Source organism: Pipistrellus kuhlii, unplaced genomic scaffold, assembly GCF_014108245.1.
Source record: "Pipistrellus kuhlii isolate mPipKuh1 unplaced genomic scaffold, mPipKuh1.p scaffold_m20_p_3, whole genome shotgun sequence".
NCBI lineage: Eukaryota > Metazoa > Chordata > Mammalia > Chiroptera > Vespertilionidae > Pipistrellus > Pipistrellus kuhlii.
Genome location: NW_023425529.1, coordinates 92518397 through 92535952, shown reverse-complemented (window position 1 = coordinate 92535952; position 17556 = coordinate 92518397). Strand labels below are relative to the sequence as shown.

Genomic DNA, 17556 nt, shown 5'->3' with positions numbered 1-17556 from the left:
CTAACCTTTCCCCTTTTGATGTCGTTTATTTTAACCCTTTCTTGCTTTAGATTTTCCCTATTCTTTCTGTTTACCCCATTAATATTTCACCCTACTTATATATCTAATTTTCAATCCCCTGCTCCAACTCCATACATACCTCTCTCTTCGCTGTCTTAACTATCCAAAAAATTGTTTTTCTCTCTGTACTTTTGTTGTTTGCTTGAATGTTGATTATATCAAGTTTTTATGTTTTTGTGAGATTGTTTTGCTTCTTTGCTTTTTTTGTTTTGTTTTTGCTTCTGTTTTCCCTCGCCTCACTTGATATTAGTTAGTATTGTAGTTTGTATTAATCTCCAGGTACTTGTTGCTAGCATTTGCTGGGATTAGTGGTTGTTCTATTGGAGTTTTCTCCATACATATATATAGTTTGTTCCCTTTTTCTTTCTTAGTCGTTTTCTTGTCTCTCTTTGTTTTTCTTTTTCCCAATTTTCATTTTGACATCCTTTTTTTTTCTTTCTGTTTCCTCCTCTTCTTTCTCTCCTATTCCCTAATTTGCCTTTCTCTGGTAGTCACCATTATTGGAGGTTATAAATATCATGAATACATTTCTGTTCAGTGCCTTGTGTGTTGTACTTGGTTGCATTGCATTTTGTGCCTTTAAATCAATGCAGGAGAGAGAGAACTACATAACCAGACATCTGGAGAAGAGAGTCCAGAGGGAGACAAAGAAATAGCCCACATATGAAAGAAAAGCAGGAATCGCCAGAAAAGGAAGTAAACGAAATGAAGGCAAACAATATGTGAGAGAAATAATTCAGAGAAATGGTCATAACGTGGCTGAAAAGAATGGGAGAAAATTTGACAATATGAGTAAGAATAAAGAGAAAATGAAGAACCAAGAAGAAGTGAAAAATGGTACCATCTCACGCCTGTCAGATTGACTGTCATCTACAAATCAACAAATGACAAGTGTTGGCAAGGATGCGGAGGAAAAGGAACCCTCGGTCACTGCTGGTGGGAATGCAGACTGGAGCAGCCACTGTAGAAAACAGTGTGGAGTGTCCTCAAACTGAAAATGGAACTCCCATTTGACCCAGTAATCCCACTCTCAGGAATATAGCCTAAGAAACTAGAAAGACTAATCAGAATGGATATTTGCACCCCTATGTTCACAGCAGCACAATTTACAATAGCTAAGATTTGGAAACAGCTTAGGTGCCTGTCAGCAGATGACTGGATCAGAAAACTATGGTACATCTACACAATGGAATACAATGTTACCATAAAAAAGAAGGAATTCTCACCATTTTCAGCAACCTGGATAGAATGGGAGAACATTATGCTAAGTGAAATAAGCTAGTCATTGAAAGAAAAATACCACATGATATCACTAATTTGTGGATATAAAAAACATTATAAACTGATGGAAAAAAAGATAGATACAAAGGCAGTAAAGCATCAAACAGACTGTCAAATTACAGCAGGAAGGTTAGGGGGAGATGGGGGAGATAAGAGATCAACCGAAGGACTTATATGTATGCATATAAGAATAACCAACAGCCAAAACTGGTTTGGCTAATGGACAGAGCGTCAGCCTGCAGACTGAAAGGTCTCAGGTTTGATTCTGGTCAAGGGCATGTACCTTGGTTGCAAGAGGCAGCTGATCAATGATTCTCTCTCATCGATGTTTCTAACTTTCTATCCCTCTCCCTTCCTCTTTGTAAAAAATCAATAAAATATATTTTTTTAAAAAAGATTAACCAACAGATGCAAAACATTGGGGTGTGAGGGCATGTATGGGAGTCGGGTGAGGGGGCCAATATAAGAAATGTACACATATAATACCTTAATAAAAAAAAGAAAAAGAAAGAAATGAAGGCCTGTCAACTGAAAAAAAGAAAAGTATGGTCACCGGTGCACGCAGCGTCCCGGGGTGCAAGAGGGATGTCTGACTGCTGGTTTGGGCCTGTGACCTGGCTGTCCGCCATCTCCCGAGGGGTCCCAGACTGTGTGAGGCACTAGCTGGGCTGAAAGACCTTCTCCCTCTCCCACCTAAGCATGAATTTTGTGCACCAGGCTTCTAGTAGTAATTTCATCCCCACTAAGGCAAATTTCCAAAGAAGTATAGTTTCCAAACCGGAAGCAATTTAGCTTAAGTAAATATCCTGCAATGATATGTCCTAGCATAGTATTATTCAAGCTGCAAGCCAAGAAATCAATGTAGTTTTCATTATAACACTTTAAAAATGAAATTATAGAAAGTAGGATACACTACAGTATTAAAAGGTAATTTTTATGCATAAGTGTGTGTGTGTGTGTGTGTGTGTGTGATATAACTGGTTGTCTAACAAAATTCATTTCTTATTGGGGGAGGGTCAATGTTTTCAAAAGGGTAAGGAAGTTATAGCTTAATGGATTAGTTTTACATGTTTTTTTTCCATTAAAAAAACAAACAAACAAAAAAACAGAACAAGATTTAAACCCATACTCATAGAATACAATACACTTATTAAAAACTTTGGAATTGTACAAAATTAAAGTCTGTATATCTAATCCAAGGTTTAACATTGGTATTATCTTGCAAGGTAATATCTTTCCTTTAATCAATAATATAATATACATTTTATTCTGGAAGCAAATCATCTCCTAACTCTTCATCAGCAAAATCATCCTCCTCCAGTCTTTTCTTGGCCGCAGTCTTTGGTCTTTCTACTTGAGGGCCAAGTGGATCCACATATGAGGCATCTAGGTTGAAAGCAGATAGTTCCATTAGAATGATATAAAAACAATAACAACAAAACAAACATGAAGCCATTTAGTCTCATTATCAAAACTGTGAGAACAATGCAGAGTGAACAGAAATGCTCTCCCCTGTAATTTTAATTCTCTGTATATATTTAAATTCTTAATGCCCAATTATACATTTTGCCATCTCACCAGTTTTCAGACCTGTTGTGCCTGTGGGCTGGGTGGGGAACATGGGCACTTGCCTATTTCTTTGTGACTGCTACTTTCATAAGGCTCGTTTGTCCCGGGTAAAGCTCTGAGTTTGGCACTTAGCTGTTCACCTTTACTATTGGCACTACAGTTCTGGCCACTATCTGAAAACACAAAAATAAAAATGCATTTGTTTAACAATTTGAGAAAACAATACTACATCATGAAGTTAAAGCATACTTATTTACCAAGGTTGTTTCGTTTGAAGCCAACTTTACATATATATTTTCAAATGTGTGCTTAATTATAGGTTTCAATTTTACCAATTCACTTGTGAAAAGCTATAGACCACTTTGCCAAGTTTAATCTAGCAAAGAACAAAGCAACTGGAGAACGAACAAATAGGGTTTTAAGATCAATATGAGCTGTGTCATCAACCTCATATCAAGGCAGCTGAGTGTCTCTAAAAGCACATCAAATGGAAAAAAAACACACAAAGAGACTATGCAAGCTCAAACTAGGTATGAAATAACATAGATATACAATCAATTTTCTTCAAACATTTGAAGAATATTCATATAAAGAATATTAGATTTGCTCTGCATAGTATGATCCATCTTGGCTCAATATAAGGAATAATTTGAAAAGGATGATAGTGCCTGAATATGGAATGGCTGCCATGGGAAATAATGCAATTCACATCACTGCAATAAAGTTGAACACTCACATTAGTAAGAAATATTAGCAGTACTTTTGAATCTTAAATCTCTATTATATATTTTAAAGAACCATTCTTCCAGTCCCACAATTTTTATTTCTCCTCTTAAAATAACCACAATATTCTTTTTTTGTTGTTGTTATGAAAGCTTCACTTTCAATGAGAGTAGTCCACAGATATGCTCTGATCATTTTTGAGTATACTTTATATTTTAGCTTATTGACAATGTCAATAAATATACTTCAAAACAAGATGGCCTTTAAAATACCCACATTTTAAGACTATACTTTCAGGGATCATTTCTATAGTTTGTTACTAAAATACCCACATTTTAAGGCTGGTCAAATGAACCAAAATTATAAGTCCTCTCTGGGTTCTTATAAAAAACTTACTATTTCCCTGCATTGTTGATATTATTAAAAATAAAATGCAGAGAAAACCAAGATGGTGGCATAGATAAACACTTAAACTGCTGCCTCGCACAACAATTTCAAAACTACAATTAAAAGACAAAACGTCTATCACCAGAACCATGGGAAAGCTGGCTGAGTGAAAGTTCTACAACTAGAAGAAAAGATAAAAGAGCCTTGAGACATGCACAAGCACCGAAAAGCTGAAGTACGGAGGAGCGCGAATTGGGCTGGTGGCAGGCGACTGGATGTGCTGCTTTTTTCAATCCTAAGGGAGACAAGCTCCCGATTACTCTGAAATCCAGTTTCTGGAGAGATGCTGGCGACCCAAACTCCTTTGGGGAGAAGCTGGACTGTCAACCACCGGGTCGGAAAGTGAGGGTGGCTTTCTTGCAGAGGTATGCCCAGCAATCATTGTTTACTGTGCTGGGACTTGGGACGCGGGGACTTGGAAACATGGAAACACAGAGCAGGCTGACTGGCGCTGTTTGCCATGCCCTAGCCTAGTGACACCCTGAGACTCCACCCCACACAATCTACAAACCCACCCAAGCTCCTCGAAGCGGCTTTTGCATATAAATGGCCTGCCCTGTCACAGCTTAACCTAACAAACTGCAGCTTTGGTCAGGCAGTTCCAAAACCTCCAAACCCCAAGCAAAGAGGAGAAAACTGTAGCTCTCACTCTAACTCCTGCTGGGCGGCCTCAGACAGTGGCTGACCTGCACCCTATTGGAGATCCAGAAGCTAGTGTATCTAGTGGTCGGTGTGAGACGACACCAGATTTCAACTACTCTCATAAGGAACACATTCAAGAGGCAGACTCAGTGAATACCAAAGCCCCATTGAAATAAGTTCTGCCCCATAACCGTGTTTCTAGCAGAGCAATTCTTCCATTATAAACAGAGTGGGTCCTCACAGCCAATTGGCTTGGAGGTCAATTCCTCCCAGTGACACCAACAACAATCAAGACTTAACTACAAGTCTGTACCCACAGGCCACAAAGGGGAGCATCAAGAGTGTCCACCTCAGGTAACTGGGGAGGCTGACCCACCTGGGCCATAGGACAACAAACACACAAAGCCACCCTCCCAACTCAGGGAAGCAGCGAAAATGAGGAGACAAAAAAATAGATCACAAACGAAAGAAATGGAGGAAAACAAATGACTGAATAAAGAGTTCAAAACCACAGTTATAAGAATTGCCTAGAAAAGGGTGATAAATTTAATGAGACCCTTGAGGATATGAAAAAGGACCAAGTAGAAATTAAACATACGCTGACTGAAATAAAAAATATTATACAGAGACCCAACAGCAGACTAGAGGAAGGCAAGAATCAAAGATTTGAAATACAAAGAAGCAAAAAACAATCGGAAAAGCAAAAATAAAAAAGAATCCAAAAATTTAAGATAGTGTAAGGAGCCTCTGGGACAACTTCAAGCGTACCATCAGAATTATAGGGGTGCTAGAAGAAGAGAAAGAACAAGATACTGAAAACCTATTTGAAGAAATAATGACTGAAAACTTCCCCCACCTGGTGAAAGAACTTCCCCCACCTAGATTCAAGTCCAGGAAGTGCACAGAACCCCGAACAAAAGGAATTCAAAGAGGACCACACCAAGACACATAAAATGCCAAGAGCAAAAGACAAAGAGAAAATATTAAAAGTAAGGTGACCAGATCATCCCACTTTTGGAGGGACAGTCCCGATTTTTAACAATTTGTCCCGCATCCCACAGCATTTTAAAAAAGTTGGGACTTTTTAAAAACGCCACGGGATGCAGGACAAATTACTAAAAATCGGTACTGTCGTCGAAACCGGTTTGGCTCAATGGACAGAGCGTCGGCTAGCAGACTAAAAGGTCCCAGGTTCGATTCTAGTTAAGGGCATGTACCTTTGTTGTGGGCACATTCTCAGTGGGGGATGTGCAAGTGGCAGCTAATCGGTGATTCTCTCTCATTGATGTTTCTAATTATCCCTCCCTCTTCCTCTCTGTAAAAAAAAAATCAATAAAATATATATTAAAAAAAAAATCGGTACTGTCATGCCAAAAGCAAGACAATCTAGTCACCTTAATTAAAAGCAGCAAGGAAAAAAAACCAGTTACCTATAAGGGAGCACCTATACAATTGTCAGCTGATTTCTCAACAGAAACTATGCAGGCCAGAAGGAAGTGGCAAGAAATAGTCAAAGTGATGAATAACAAGAGCTTACAACCAAGATTACTCTACCAAGCAAAGCTATTATTCAGAATTGAAGGTCAGATAAAGCGCTTCACAGATAAGAAAAAGCTAATGGAGTTCATCATCACCAAACCAGTATTATATGAAATGCTGAAAGGTATTCTTTAAGAAGAGGAAGAAGAAAAAAGTAAAGATAAAAATTATGAACAACAAATACATATGTATCAACAAGTGAATCTAAAAATCAAGCAAATAAAAAAATTTGATGAACAGAATAAACGTGAATATAATAGCAGCATTGAATGGAAGGGGATTGATAATTCTTAGGGGAAAAGGGGTGTGGGGGGTACGGGAAGTGACTGGACAAAAATCGTACACCTATGGATGAGGACAGTGGGGTGGGGGAGGTAAGGAGAAACAATTGTAATAATCTGAACAATAAGGATTTATCAAATTACAAAAAATGAAATTTCAAAAAATTTTTAAAAAATGCAATAAATGTGACCACAGTATTTTGTTCTAATTTTTTATTTTGGTAAAATTAAGTCAGATTGTTTCATCTACAAATGCAAATGGGGCCGAAGCAGCGGCTGCCAGGCTGGGAGCGGCCAGGCCCAGAGCAGCCGGGCCCGGAACAGCCGGGCCCAGAGCAGCTGGGTTGGGTGCAGCCAGGCCCGGAGCAGCAGCAGCCAAGTCCAGAGCAACTAGGTCGGGAGCGGCAGTGACCAGACCCGGAACAGCTGGTTGTGGAACGAACCAGAGCAACAGAGGCCAGTCCCGGAGCAGCCAGGCCCGGAACAGCTCGCTCCTCGCCTGCCCCTGCCCCACGGCTGCCTCTCAGACATGGCTGGAAACTTTTGTGGGAACTTGAGGGTCTGCTGAATCAAGTGATGAAGGCTTAGATCTGGATGTGTTGAGTTAGTATAGCGCTGAGGTGTTGATCTGTGAGTGCCTTGGGTGGGGCCTGGATGAGGCTGGTTGACCTATTTGGAAATGTCTTTTGTGTGAAGTGTATTGTTGGGCATGTGGAGGTATTGTTGATATGAGAAAATGCTAAGTAACTAATTTGCTGTCTGAAAAGGGATTTACTATTGGGGAAAGGGAGGGAGGAAGAGACTGAACATAAACTGTGCACCTATGGATGAGGACAATGGGGGATGGGGAGGGGGCAGAGGGTGGGGTGGGAACCTGGTGGAGGGGGGAAGAAATGAGGAACCTTTGTAATAATATGAACAATAAAGATTGATTTAAAAAAGAAAAAAAAAGAAAAATAAAATAAATAAAAAATGCAATAAATGTGACCACAGTATTTTATTTTGTTCTATTTTTTTTATTTTGGTAAAATTAAGTCAGATTTTTTCATCTACAAATGCAAATGGGGGTCTTTCAAAGTGCCTGAGTGAGCTCACCCAAAGAAAATTTGAAAACTATTGCTCTGGGCAATATCGCTTTCACTTCACTTTTTTATACAGATATAAGTTAACTATATGAATATAACAAAACCCCAACATTGCTCTCAGGCATCCAAAGCCTTTCTGAAATCCTAATGTGTAATTCCAAGACTGAAGTACTACAGTCCCACAGAAAGAATAAACTTTTTTTCTTTTAAAAACAGTCTTTTAAAGGTGAAAACTGGCCCTATCTGGTTTGGCTCAGTGGATAGAGCATCAGCCTGTGGACTGAAGAGTCCCAGGTTCAATTCTAGTCAAGGGCACAAGACTGGGTTGTGGGCTCAATCCCCAGTAGGGAGTCTGCACGAGGCAGCCAATCAATGACTCTCTCTTATCATTAATGTTTTTATCTTTCTTCCTCCCTCTCCAATTCTCTGAAATAAAAAAAATATATATTTTTAAAAAGATGAAAGCTGAACTCTTCAGAAAACTTTAGTTGTCCAGTTGAAAAGTCGTGAATAGAATTGATAAATATTTTATATTTTAAAAATCTCTAAGGGTATAATGTGAATATCTTCATTTCATTATTTTCATAAACTTTCATGGAGAAACATTGCCATAAACAGGCAGGTAAAAATGGAGCAATATTTGTAAGTTGGGGTGGGTTTTATGTCCAACAAACAACAATTACTATTTCATAGAGGGAAGATAAAAACAAATAGGTTCAGAAAATTGAACTGTGAAAGATCAAAACATGCCAGGGCATGAACTAAGCTCTGGAAAAGCAGCTGCAAGAGCTGGAGGATAAGCAGAAATCCGATGTTAGTGCTATGCAGGACACAAACAAATTAAATGAGTTGAGAACTACAGAGAGTGAAATGGCATGATATTTAAAAGAATACCAGGACCTCCTCAAATTGGCTTTGGACATTGACACTGCATCTTACAGGAAACTCTTGGAGAATACCCTGCTCAGTTCACCGGTGTGGGAAGCATAGCCAGTGGCTGCACCCAGAGTTCCCAGTTCTTTGGCCGATCTGCCTAAGGTGGTTTACAGACTAGCTCTTACTTGATGTCCGCTCGCTCCTTTCCTTCTTAATACACCAGTCACGTCCAGGAGGAGCAGATTGAGGTGAAGGAGACCATTAGGAAGCTAAGGGTGAGCTCTCGTCTGAAGGAGAAGCTGAAGAAAAGGAAAAGGAAGTGGCTGATGAAGAGGAAGGAGAGGAAGAGGAAGAAGGTGCCAAGGAAGAATTTGAGGATGCAAAGGAGGAAGAAGGAGGAAGTGAAGGAGAAGATGCCTGAGAAGCTGAGGATGAGAAGAAAGATGAAGGTGCTGGGAAGGAGTAAGCAACTAAGAAAAGATTGAGCCACCCTTTCCTTAATTATTCCAGGAATAATCCTCCTGAAATCAGGTCAACCCATCACCACCCAAGCAGTTGAGTTTCTGATACTGTATGCATTAAGAAGTCAATATAGCCGAAGCTGGTTTGGCTCAGTGGTAGAGCGTCGGTCTGCGGACTGAAAGGTCCCAGGTTCGATTCCAGTCAAAGGCATATACTTGGTTGCGGGTGCATCCCCAGTAGGGGGTGTGCAAGAGGCAGCTGATCGATGTTTCTCTCTCATTGACGTTTCTAGCTCTCTATCTCCCTTTCTCTCTGTTAAAAATCAAGAAGTCAATATATATAACATTCTGAGGTGACTCAGGTTGAACATTAAATATTGTGCTATGACTTTTCTCCTTGTGCAGAGTTATCTGTTTGCTTGCAGAGTGGCTTCCTGGCTTGCTGCCTGCCTGAGCATGGTACATGCTTATGAGTTCGGGATCTATGACAATGTGAATAATTCAGATGTTTATAATAAAAGTACATGAATTCACTGATGTTAATGTTAAACTTCATGAAAAAAAAAGTCCTTTGAATCTTTGGTGGTTAGAAATTAAAGACCTCAAATCATGTGCAATAAACAGTAAATAAAGTTACACTGAGTGACAAAAAATAAAAATAAAATAAAATAAAAAAATAAATAAAATTAGGGGCCAGGAAAGGTTCAGAGAGCTGGGGAACCATTCCCGAATCAGGAAGGAAAGTCACAGGGTGTACATTATTGCTATGAACATGGTGTTTTCTACTACTTACAACATATACAGTGTAATGCACATGTGTCAAACACAAGGCCTGTGGGCCAAATCCGTCCCGCCAGGCCTTGCAATGTGGCCCGCACCGCGCTGTCATCACTGCACTCCGCTGCGTTTCCATCACAATGACAGTTTATGAGTGTTCAGTAAACCATTCGGCCCGCGATTTAGGCTGGATTTTAGATTTTGGCCCCTCCTCTGATTGAGTTCGACACCCCTAGTGTAATGGATTAGATGCCTTCCTATCACATGAAGTATGTGTTCTCACAGAGTAATGCTGATACATGTTATAGTTATGGCAGTATGTCATATCCTATCTATATTAATAAAAGGGTAATATGCTAATTAGACCATGAGACCTTCCAGAATCCTTCCGGACAAAGCCGTGGTGGCAGGGCTGAGGCAGAGGTGGGTAAGGGTGATCAGGCCAGGAGGGGAAGGCAATTGGGGGATGATCAGGCCAGGCGGGGAGGGCAGTTGGGGATGCGCAGGCCAGGAGGGAGCCAGTTGCAGATGAGCAGGCCGGCAGGGGGGTGAAGGCAGAGTGGTTAGGGGTGATCAAGCAGGTGGCAGGCAGGCAGGTGGGTGGTTAGGAGCCAGCAGTCCCAGATTTCGAGGGAGTTGTTCGACTGCCAGTTTAGGCCCCATCCCACAGGGGTCTCAGATTGGAGAGGATGCAGGCCAGGCTGAGAGACACCCTCCGGCCCTTCCTGCACGAATTTTGTGCACCGGGCCACTAGTCCTATAGAATAATAGCCTAACATACTAAGTGTCTGGTCGGCCATTCAACCAATTAAAGCATAATATGCTAATGATATGCTAAGGCCACTCAATTGCTTGCTATGGCATGCACTGACCACCAGGGGGCAGACAGTCAACTGGTTGGGCAGTTACTATGACATGCACTGACTACTACCGGGGGGCAGATACTTGGCTGGTAGGTTAGCTTGCTGCTGAGCTCCAGCTGATCGGGACTGAGCGAGACAGGCCGGACATGCCCTGGAGCTCTCCTGCGGTCCCTCTGGTTTGGCAGTGATGAATTCTTTTAGCTTTTTATTATCTGTGAAGCTCTTTATCTGACCTTCAATTCTGAATGATAGCTTTGCTAGGTAGAGTAATCTTGGTTGTAGGTTCTTGATATTCATCACTATGAATATTTCTTGCCATTCCCGTCTGGCCTGCATAGTTTCTGTTGAGAAATCAGCTGATAGTCCTATGGGTGCTCCCTTGTAGGTCACTAACTGTTTTTCTCTTGGTGCTTTTAATATTCTCTCTTTGTCTTTTGCCCTTGGCATTTTAATTATGATGTGTCTTGGTGTGGTCCTCTTTGTATTTCTTTTGTTTGGAGTTCTCTGTGCTTCCTGGACTTGTAAGTCTATTTCTTTCACCAGGTAGGGGATGTTTTCTGTCAATATTTCTCCAAATAGGTTTTCAGTATCTTGCTATCTCTCTTCTTCTGGCACCCCCATAATTCTGATGTTGGTATGCTGGAAGTTGTCCCAGAGGCTCCTTATATTATCTTCATATTTTTGGATTCTTTCATCTTTTTGCTTTTCTGGTTGGGTGTTTTTTTTGCTTCTTTGTATTTCAAATATTTGACTTGATACTTGCGATCCTGATCCTCTAGTCTCCTGTTGGATCTTTGTATATTACTCTTTATTTCAGTCAGTGTATGCATAATTTCTAGTTGTTTTTTTTCATACCCCCGAGGGTCTAAATTTATTGGCAGTTTCTAGAAGATTCTTGAGTAACCTTATAACCGTGGTTTTGAACTCTATATCCAATAGTTTGCTTTCCTCCATTTCTTTCATTTGTGACATGTTTCTTTGTCTCCCCATTTTGGCTGCTTCCCTGTGTTGATACAGTGGCCTTATGTGCTGGGTGTCTTCCCAATTATCTGAGGTGGACACTCTTGGTGCGCCCCTTTGTGGGCTGTGTGCACAGTTTTGTTGTAGTTAAGCCTTGATTGTTGTTGGTATCACTAGGAGGAATTGACCTCCAGGCCAATTTACTGTGGGGACCAGCTGAGGGGGATGTGCCTGCAAACAAGGTACTTGCCCTTGACCGGAATCGAACCTGGGACCTTTCAGTCTGCAGGCCGATGCTCTATCCACTGAGCCAAACTGGTTTCGGCAAATGTGGGTTTATTTTAATAGATATGCTGAATACAAAGGGCTGAAATAAATGAGTAATTATTAACATAAACTAATATAACATTTAAAAATATATATATATTTTATTGATATTGTACAGAGAGGAAGGGAGAGAGATAGTTAGAAACATCGATGAGAGAGAGTCATCGATCAGCTGCCTCCTGCACACCCCCTACCGGAGATATGCCCACAACCAAGGTACATGCCCTTTACCGGAATCGAACCCGGGACCCTTCAGTCCCCAAGCCGACGCTCTATCCATTGAGCCAAACCGGTTTCGGCCTAATAAAACATTTTAATAAAAATTAATATTTTTTTCTTGAACATTTACCAGTCACTGAATAACTACACAAATTAATAAGGGCAACACAAATAAACCAAATTTTCTTGTGTGTTTTTAAAAAAATATTTTTATTGATTTCAGAGAGAAAGGGAGAGAGAATCATTGATTGGCTACATCCCGCACACCCCCTCCTGGGGACTGAGCCCACAACCGGGGCATGTGCCTGACCCGAATCGAACCTGGGACCTTTCAGTCCACAGGCAGATGCTCTATCCACTGAGCAAAACTGGCTAGGGACTATTTTTCTTATTCTCTGAAAAGGAAATATTTCCTGTTGAGCACACCAAATAAATCAGTTCAAGATTAATGACATGGCAATAGCTGATAAAATATTTGCTGCTAGTATTAGTGGAGAGAAATGGTGTGCCTGCATGTAAGGCACATAAGGAAAATGAATGTATCACGATTATAGTAATCAGTCATTAATAAACATTGGAATTCGTTACTGGTAACTAGTGGCCTGGTGCACGAATTCATGCACATTGAAAGGAAATTAATTAGAATATTTTAATATTGCTGTTTGCCCTTTCTCTATAATAGAAGTGTCAACCAAAGTCACAATTGACAATGACAGATCAAAACACACTTGTGATTAGCGCCAGCAAGATCTTTATATACACCACGTGTGCGTGAGTCCACTTAGTCTTTTATATATATATAGAGGCCCGATGCATGAAATTCTTGCAAGGGAGCACCTTAGCAGCCTCAGTGGATTGCCTCAGACCTCATAGCTGTGGCTTTGCCTGAAAGGTCATTCAGAAGGACATCTGGTTTAATTAGCATATTACGCTTTTATTATTATAAACTTGCTTAAATAGACCTGCTTTCTTATTTAGTTAAACTTTTCCAGGCCCAGTGAAGCACGCCAACTTCTCTTTCAAGTAATTGTCAGTAATACAGCAGTAAATATCAACATGAAGATCATGCAGGGAGAACGAAGGGTAAAATAGTTAACTGCAGCAGTGTTTGATTATAATCTGTGTAGTGAGAAATCCTGAAGTCATTTTCAAGGTCCACCATTTCTTACTTCTTTTCAGTCGGGTCAAGTTTCTAAGCTTTCTAAATCAATCTCCATTTTCTGGCTAACAAAAAGATTCTACTGAGTCTCCCATCTACCTACTCCAGGAATTCTGTGAGGATCAAATGAGATGAGGCATGGGAAAATGCTTCACGGACATTTGGTTAAGGTGTAAAATGTTTGTACCTGGCTATAAAGCAAGTTGTGTTCCTGGGCTGAAGAAACTCCACGGAGGCTAGTCGCTAGGGAGAGGAAGCTGGGCATTGCTATGTGACATCATTACCTGGTGCCCACAGCGACTGTTTCTGGGCTGGGCTGGGTTGTGGGCCACATTTTGCACCATGGGGTCTTGGCAGCATTGGCTGCAATTTGGTGGGTTGTTGCTCTGGGGTGGTGGTGGGGCCTGTGTCCTACTTGAGGAAATCAAGTGTTGCATTGTGAGTGCTGTTTCTTTGTAAATGGCCAGTGCGCATAATGGCAGCTCCTGTATTGAGCATCTACCTTCTGGTGGTCAGTGTATGTCATAGCAACCAGTTGGACACTTAGTATATTAGCCTTATATTTTTCTGTTTGTCTAAGTAGAGTTTTCCCTCAAAGAGCCATTCATGAAGATTATGTATAACAGGATATTGTAAAAATTAAATTACAAAATTTTTATTAAAAGTTCCTTACATGCTGTTATATTGGTTGAGTCACAAAAATATTTGTTGTGGGCCGCATATGGCCTGTTTGACATGCTTACCCTAAACAAACTAAGAATAGAAGGAAATGACCTGAACATAATAAAGGGCATACAGTATGTGAAAAACCCACAGTGAACATAATACTAGATGGTGAAAAACTGAAAGCTTTCCCTCTATGAACAGGAACAAGGCAACAATGACCACTCTCACCACTTTTATTCAATACTAGAGGCCTGGTGCACAAAATTCGTGCACTGGGGGGGGGGGTCCCCCTCAGCCTGGCCTGCACCCTCTCGCATTCCAGGATCCCTTGCTCCTTACTGCCCTCCTGCTTGCTCCTTACTGCTTGGCTCACTGATCCTTAGTAGCAGGTTCCTTACTCCTTGGCTTGCTGCTCCTTAGCACTGCCGTGGAGGCGGGAGAGGCTCCTGCCCCCGCCACTGCACTTGCCAGCCGTAATCCTGGCTTCTGGCTGAGCAGCACTCCCACTGACCACCAGAGGTCAGCTCCTGAACTGAGTGTCTGCCCCTGGTGGTCAGTGCACATCATAGCGACTGGTCATTTTGGTTGTTTTCCCGTAATGGTCACTTAGACTTTTATTATATAGCTAGTACTGGAAGTTCTATGCAGAGTAGTTAGAAAAGAGAGAGACACATTCAAAAAGGAAGGGAAAAAGTTAAATTCTGTCTGTTCATAAATGACAAGATCTTAATATACATAGAAATCCCTAAAGAGACTGTCAAAAAACTGTTAGAACTACCGTATTTTTCGGACCATAAGAGGCACTTTTTTCCCCCCAGAAGTGGGGGGAAAAGTCCCTGCGTCTTATGGTCCAAATATAGCCTACACATATACTTTAAAAAAAAGTTTTTTTACTTGCCCGGCTCTGTGTGGTCTCTGTGTGCTTGCCCGGCTCTAAAATGGTTCTAAATGCTGCTGTTTACTTTACAGGGTTGATTACATGTGTTTATGACTGTGATGTTGGGTTTTAATGCACATAAAATATTTTAGGACACTATTTGTTTCAGAATCTTTTTTTCTTCATTTCCCTTCTCTAAAAACTGGTGCGTCTTATGGTCCGGAGCGTCTTATGGTCCGAAAAATACGGTAATAAACAAATCCAGTAAAGTTGTAGGGGCAAAATCAATTGCATTACTATACACTAACAGTAGACTATCTAAAAATGAAATTAAGAAACAATTCAATTTACAAATGCATAAAACATAAGATACTTAAAATATACGTATATATATGTAACAGAGGTGAAAAATTTGTACACTGAAAATTACAAAACACTACTTAAAGAAATTAAGGAAGACACAATGATAGAAAGACATTCCATATTAATGGGTTCTAAGACTTAACACTCTTAAAATGGCCATACTACCCAAAGAAATATCCAGATTCAATGCAATCCCTATCAAAATCCAAATGAATTTTCCCCCCAGAAATTAAAAGACATTCTAAAATTTGTATAGAATTTCAAAACTAGCCTAAACCATGCTGAAAAAGAACAATAAAGTTGAAGACTTTACACTAAGAGATTTTAAAACATACTGCAAAGCTACAGTAATCAAACAATATAGTACTGATATAAAGACAGACATATAGACCAAAGGGACAGAATAAGTAGTCCAGAAATAAACCTAGATGTATGACCAAGTAATCTTCAACAACTGTATTAAGACAATACAATGGGGGAAGGATAGTCTCTTCAACAAATACTGTTGAAAAAACTGGATAACCACATGCAAAAGAATGAAGCAGGACCACTACCTTAAACCATATATAAAATTAATTCAAAATGGATTAAAGATAAAAATGTAAGACATGAAACTATGTAACTCTTAGAGGAAAACATAAAGGAAAAGCCATGACACCAAAAGCACAGGCAACAAAATAAACAACTGACAAACAAAACCACATCAAACTTTAAAAACTTCTGTTCAGCAGAAGAAAAAATCAAGAGGGTGAAAAGATATCCTAAGGCACAGGAGAAAATTTTTGCAAGTCATATAACTGATAAGAGGCTAGTATTCAAACTATATAAATTCCACAACTCAAGAACAAAAACACAAACAATGTAGTTTTAAAATGGGCAAAGGATTTAAATAGATATTTATCCAAAGAAGACATTGAAATGGCCAACATGCATATGAAAGATACTCAACATTGCTAATCGTCAGGAAAATGAAATTCAAAACCACAATGAGATAACACCTCACATCTACTAGATAACCATATTAAATAATAGAAAATAAGTGTTGGCAAGGATGTGGAGAAATTAAACATTTGTACAGCACTGGTGGGAATGTAAATGTTGCAGTGCTATGGAAACAGTATGAAGGTTCCTCAAAATATTAAAAATAGAACTATCATATGATCCAGTAATCCCATTTCTGGGTATATATCCTATCTAACAAAATAGTAATATGCAAATTGACCATCACTCCAACACAAATGGCTACTCCCATGTAGTCAAAGATGGCTGCCCCCATGTGGACACAAGATGGCCACCATAAGATGGCCAGTAGGGAAGGGTAGTTGGGAGGGACCAGGCCTGCAGGGGAGGGCAGTTGTGCTCAATCAGGCCAGTAAGGGAGGACAGTTGGGGGTCATCAAGCCTGCAGGGAAGGGCAGTTGGGGGGACCAGGCCAGTAGAGGAGGGAAGTTGGGGGCAAACAGGCTGTCAGGGGAGCAGTTAGGGGGTGATCAGGCTGGCAAGCAGAAATAGTTAGGGGCAGTCAGGAGGCAGGCAGGCAAGCAGTTGGGAGCCAGCAGTCCTGGATTGCGAGAGGGTGCAGTCTGGGCTGAATGACCCCCCCACCCCTCCCCCGCCACCTGCTAACAAATTTCATGCACCAGGCCTCTAGTTAAAAATAATTGAAAACAGGATCTCAAAGAGATATTTGCACACCCATGTTTATAGCAACATTATTCACAACAGCCAAGAGGTGAAAATAACTTCAACATCCATCAAAAGATAAATGGGTAAAGAAAATGTGGTAATGACATAAAAGGGGAAATTGTTCACCTTTCAAAAGAAAATCCTGACACATGCTACACTATGAATGAACCTTGAGGACACTATGCTAAGTGAAATAAGCCAGTCACAAAAAGACAAATCCTGCATTATTCCACTTATATGAATTATCTGAAGCTGTCAGTTAATTATAAACTGTGAGTAGAAGAAGAGTGGATGCAGAGATATGGGAGGGAGAAAGAGCAGTCATTGTTCACTGGGTTTAGTTTCAGTTTTGCAAAATGGAAAAGTTATAAAAACCTACAGCAGAGCAATATACACTAGTTAATACTGTATGCTTAAAAAAGATTGATGGCAAATTTTACAGTTTTTACTACAATTTTCAAAAATTATTAAAATTTATAAAACTTTATATTCAGCAATTCCATCCTAAAATATTTTACTAAGAAAATCATGAAAATATTTGATGATAGGAAAGTAGACATGATATAATGCTGAATGAAGAAAGCAGAGTACCACAGTTTATAGCATTATGATCTCTTTTAAAAACATAATAGTACAACATTCATCTTTGGATATGATGTTTTGAGTTTATTTTTATCTAGAAGCCTACATTTTCT

The 17556-nt window shown here is 40.1% G+C and overlaps 1 protein-coding gene and 1 pseudogene across 8 annotated transcripts in view; one reads left to right on the top strand and one right to left on the bottom strand.

Annotated features, from left to right (window-relative positions):
- Positions 1-2401: 2401 nt before the first annotated feature.
- The window catches only part of IFT88 (intraflagellar transport 88), a 178072-nt gene continuing 162917 nt past the window's right edge, over positions 2402-17556 (bottom strand). For 7 of the 8 annotated variants that reach the window (XM_045588524.1, XM_045588518.1, XM_045588521.1 and 4 more), the window contains 2 exons: positions 2973-3083; positions 2402-2727 (listed from right to left, as the gene is read on the bottom strand). In XM_045588524.1, the coding sequence (XP_045444480.1) occupies positions 2606-2727; positions 2973-3083 (233 nt within the window). In that variant the 3' untranslated portion in view covers positions 2402-2605. The remainder of the gene's footprint in view (positions 2728-2972; positions 3084-17556) is intronic. The other variant, XM_045588522.1, reaches the window with a different exon arrangement.
- LOC118730936 lies at positions 3915-4012 on the top strand (annotated as a pseudogene).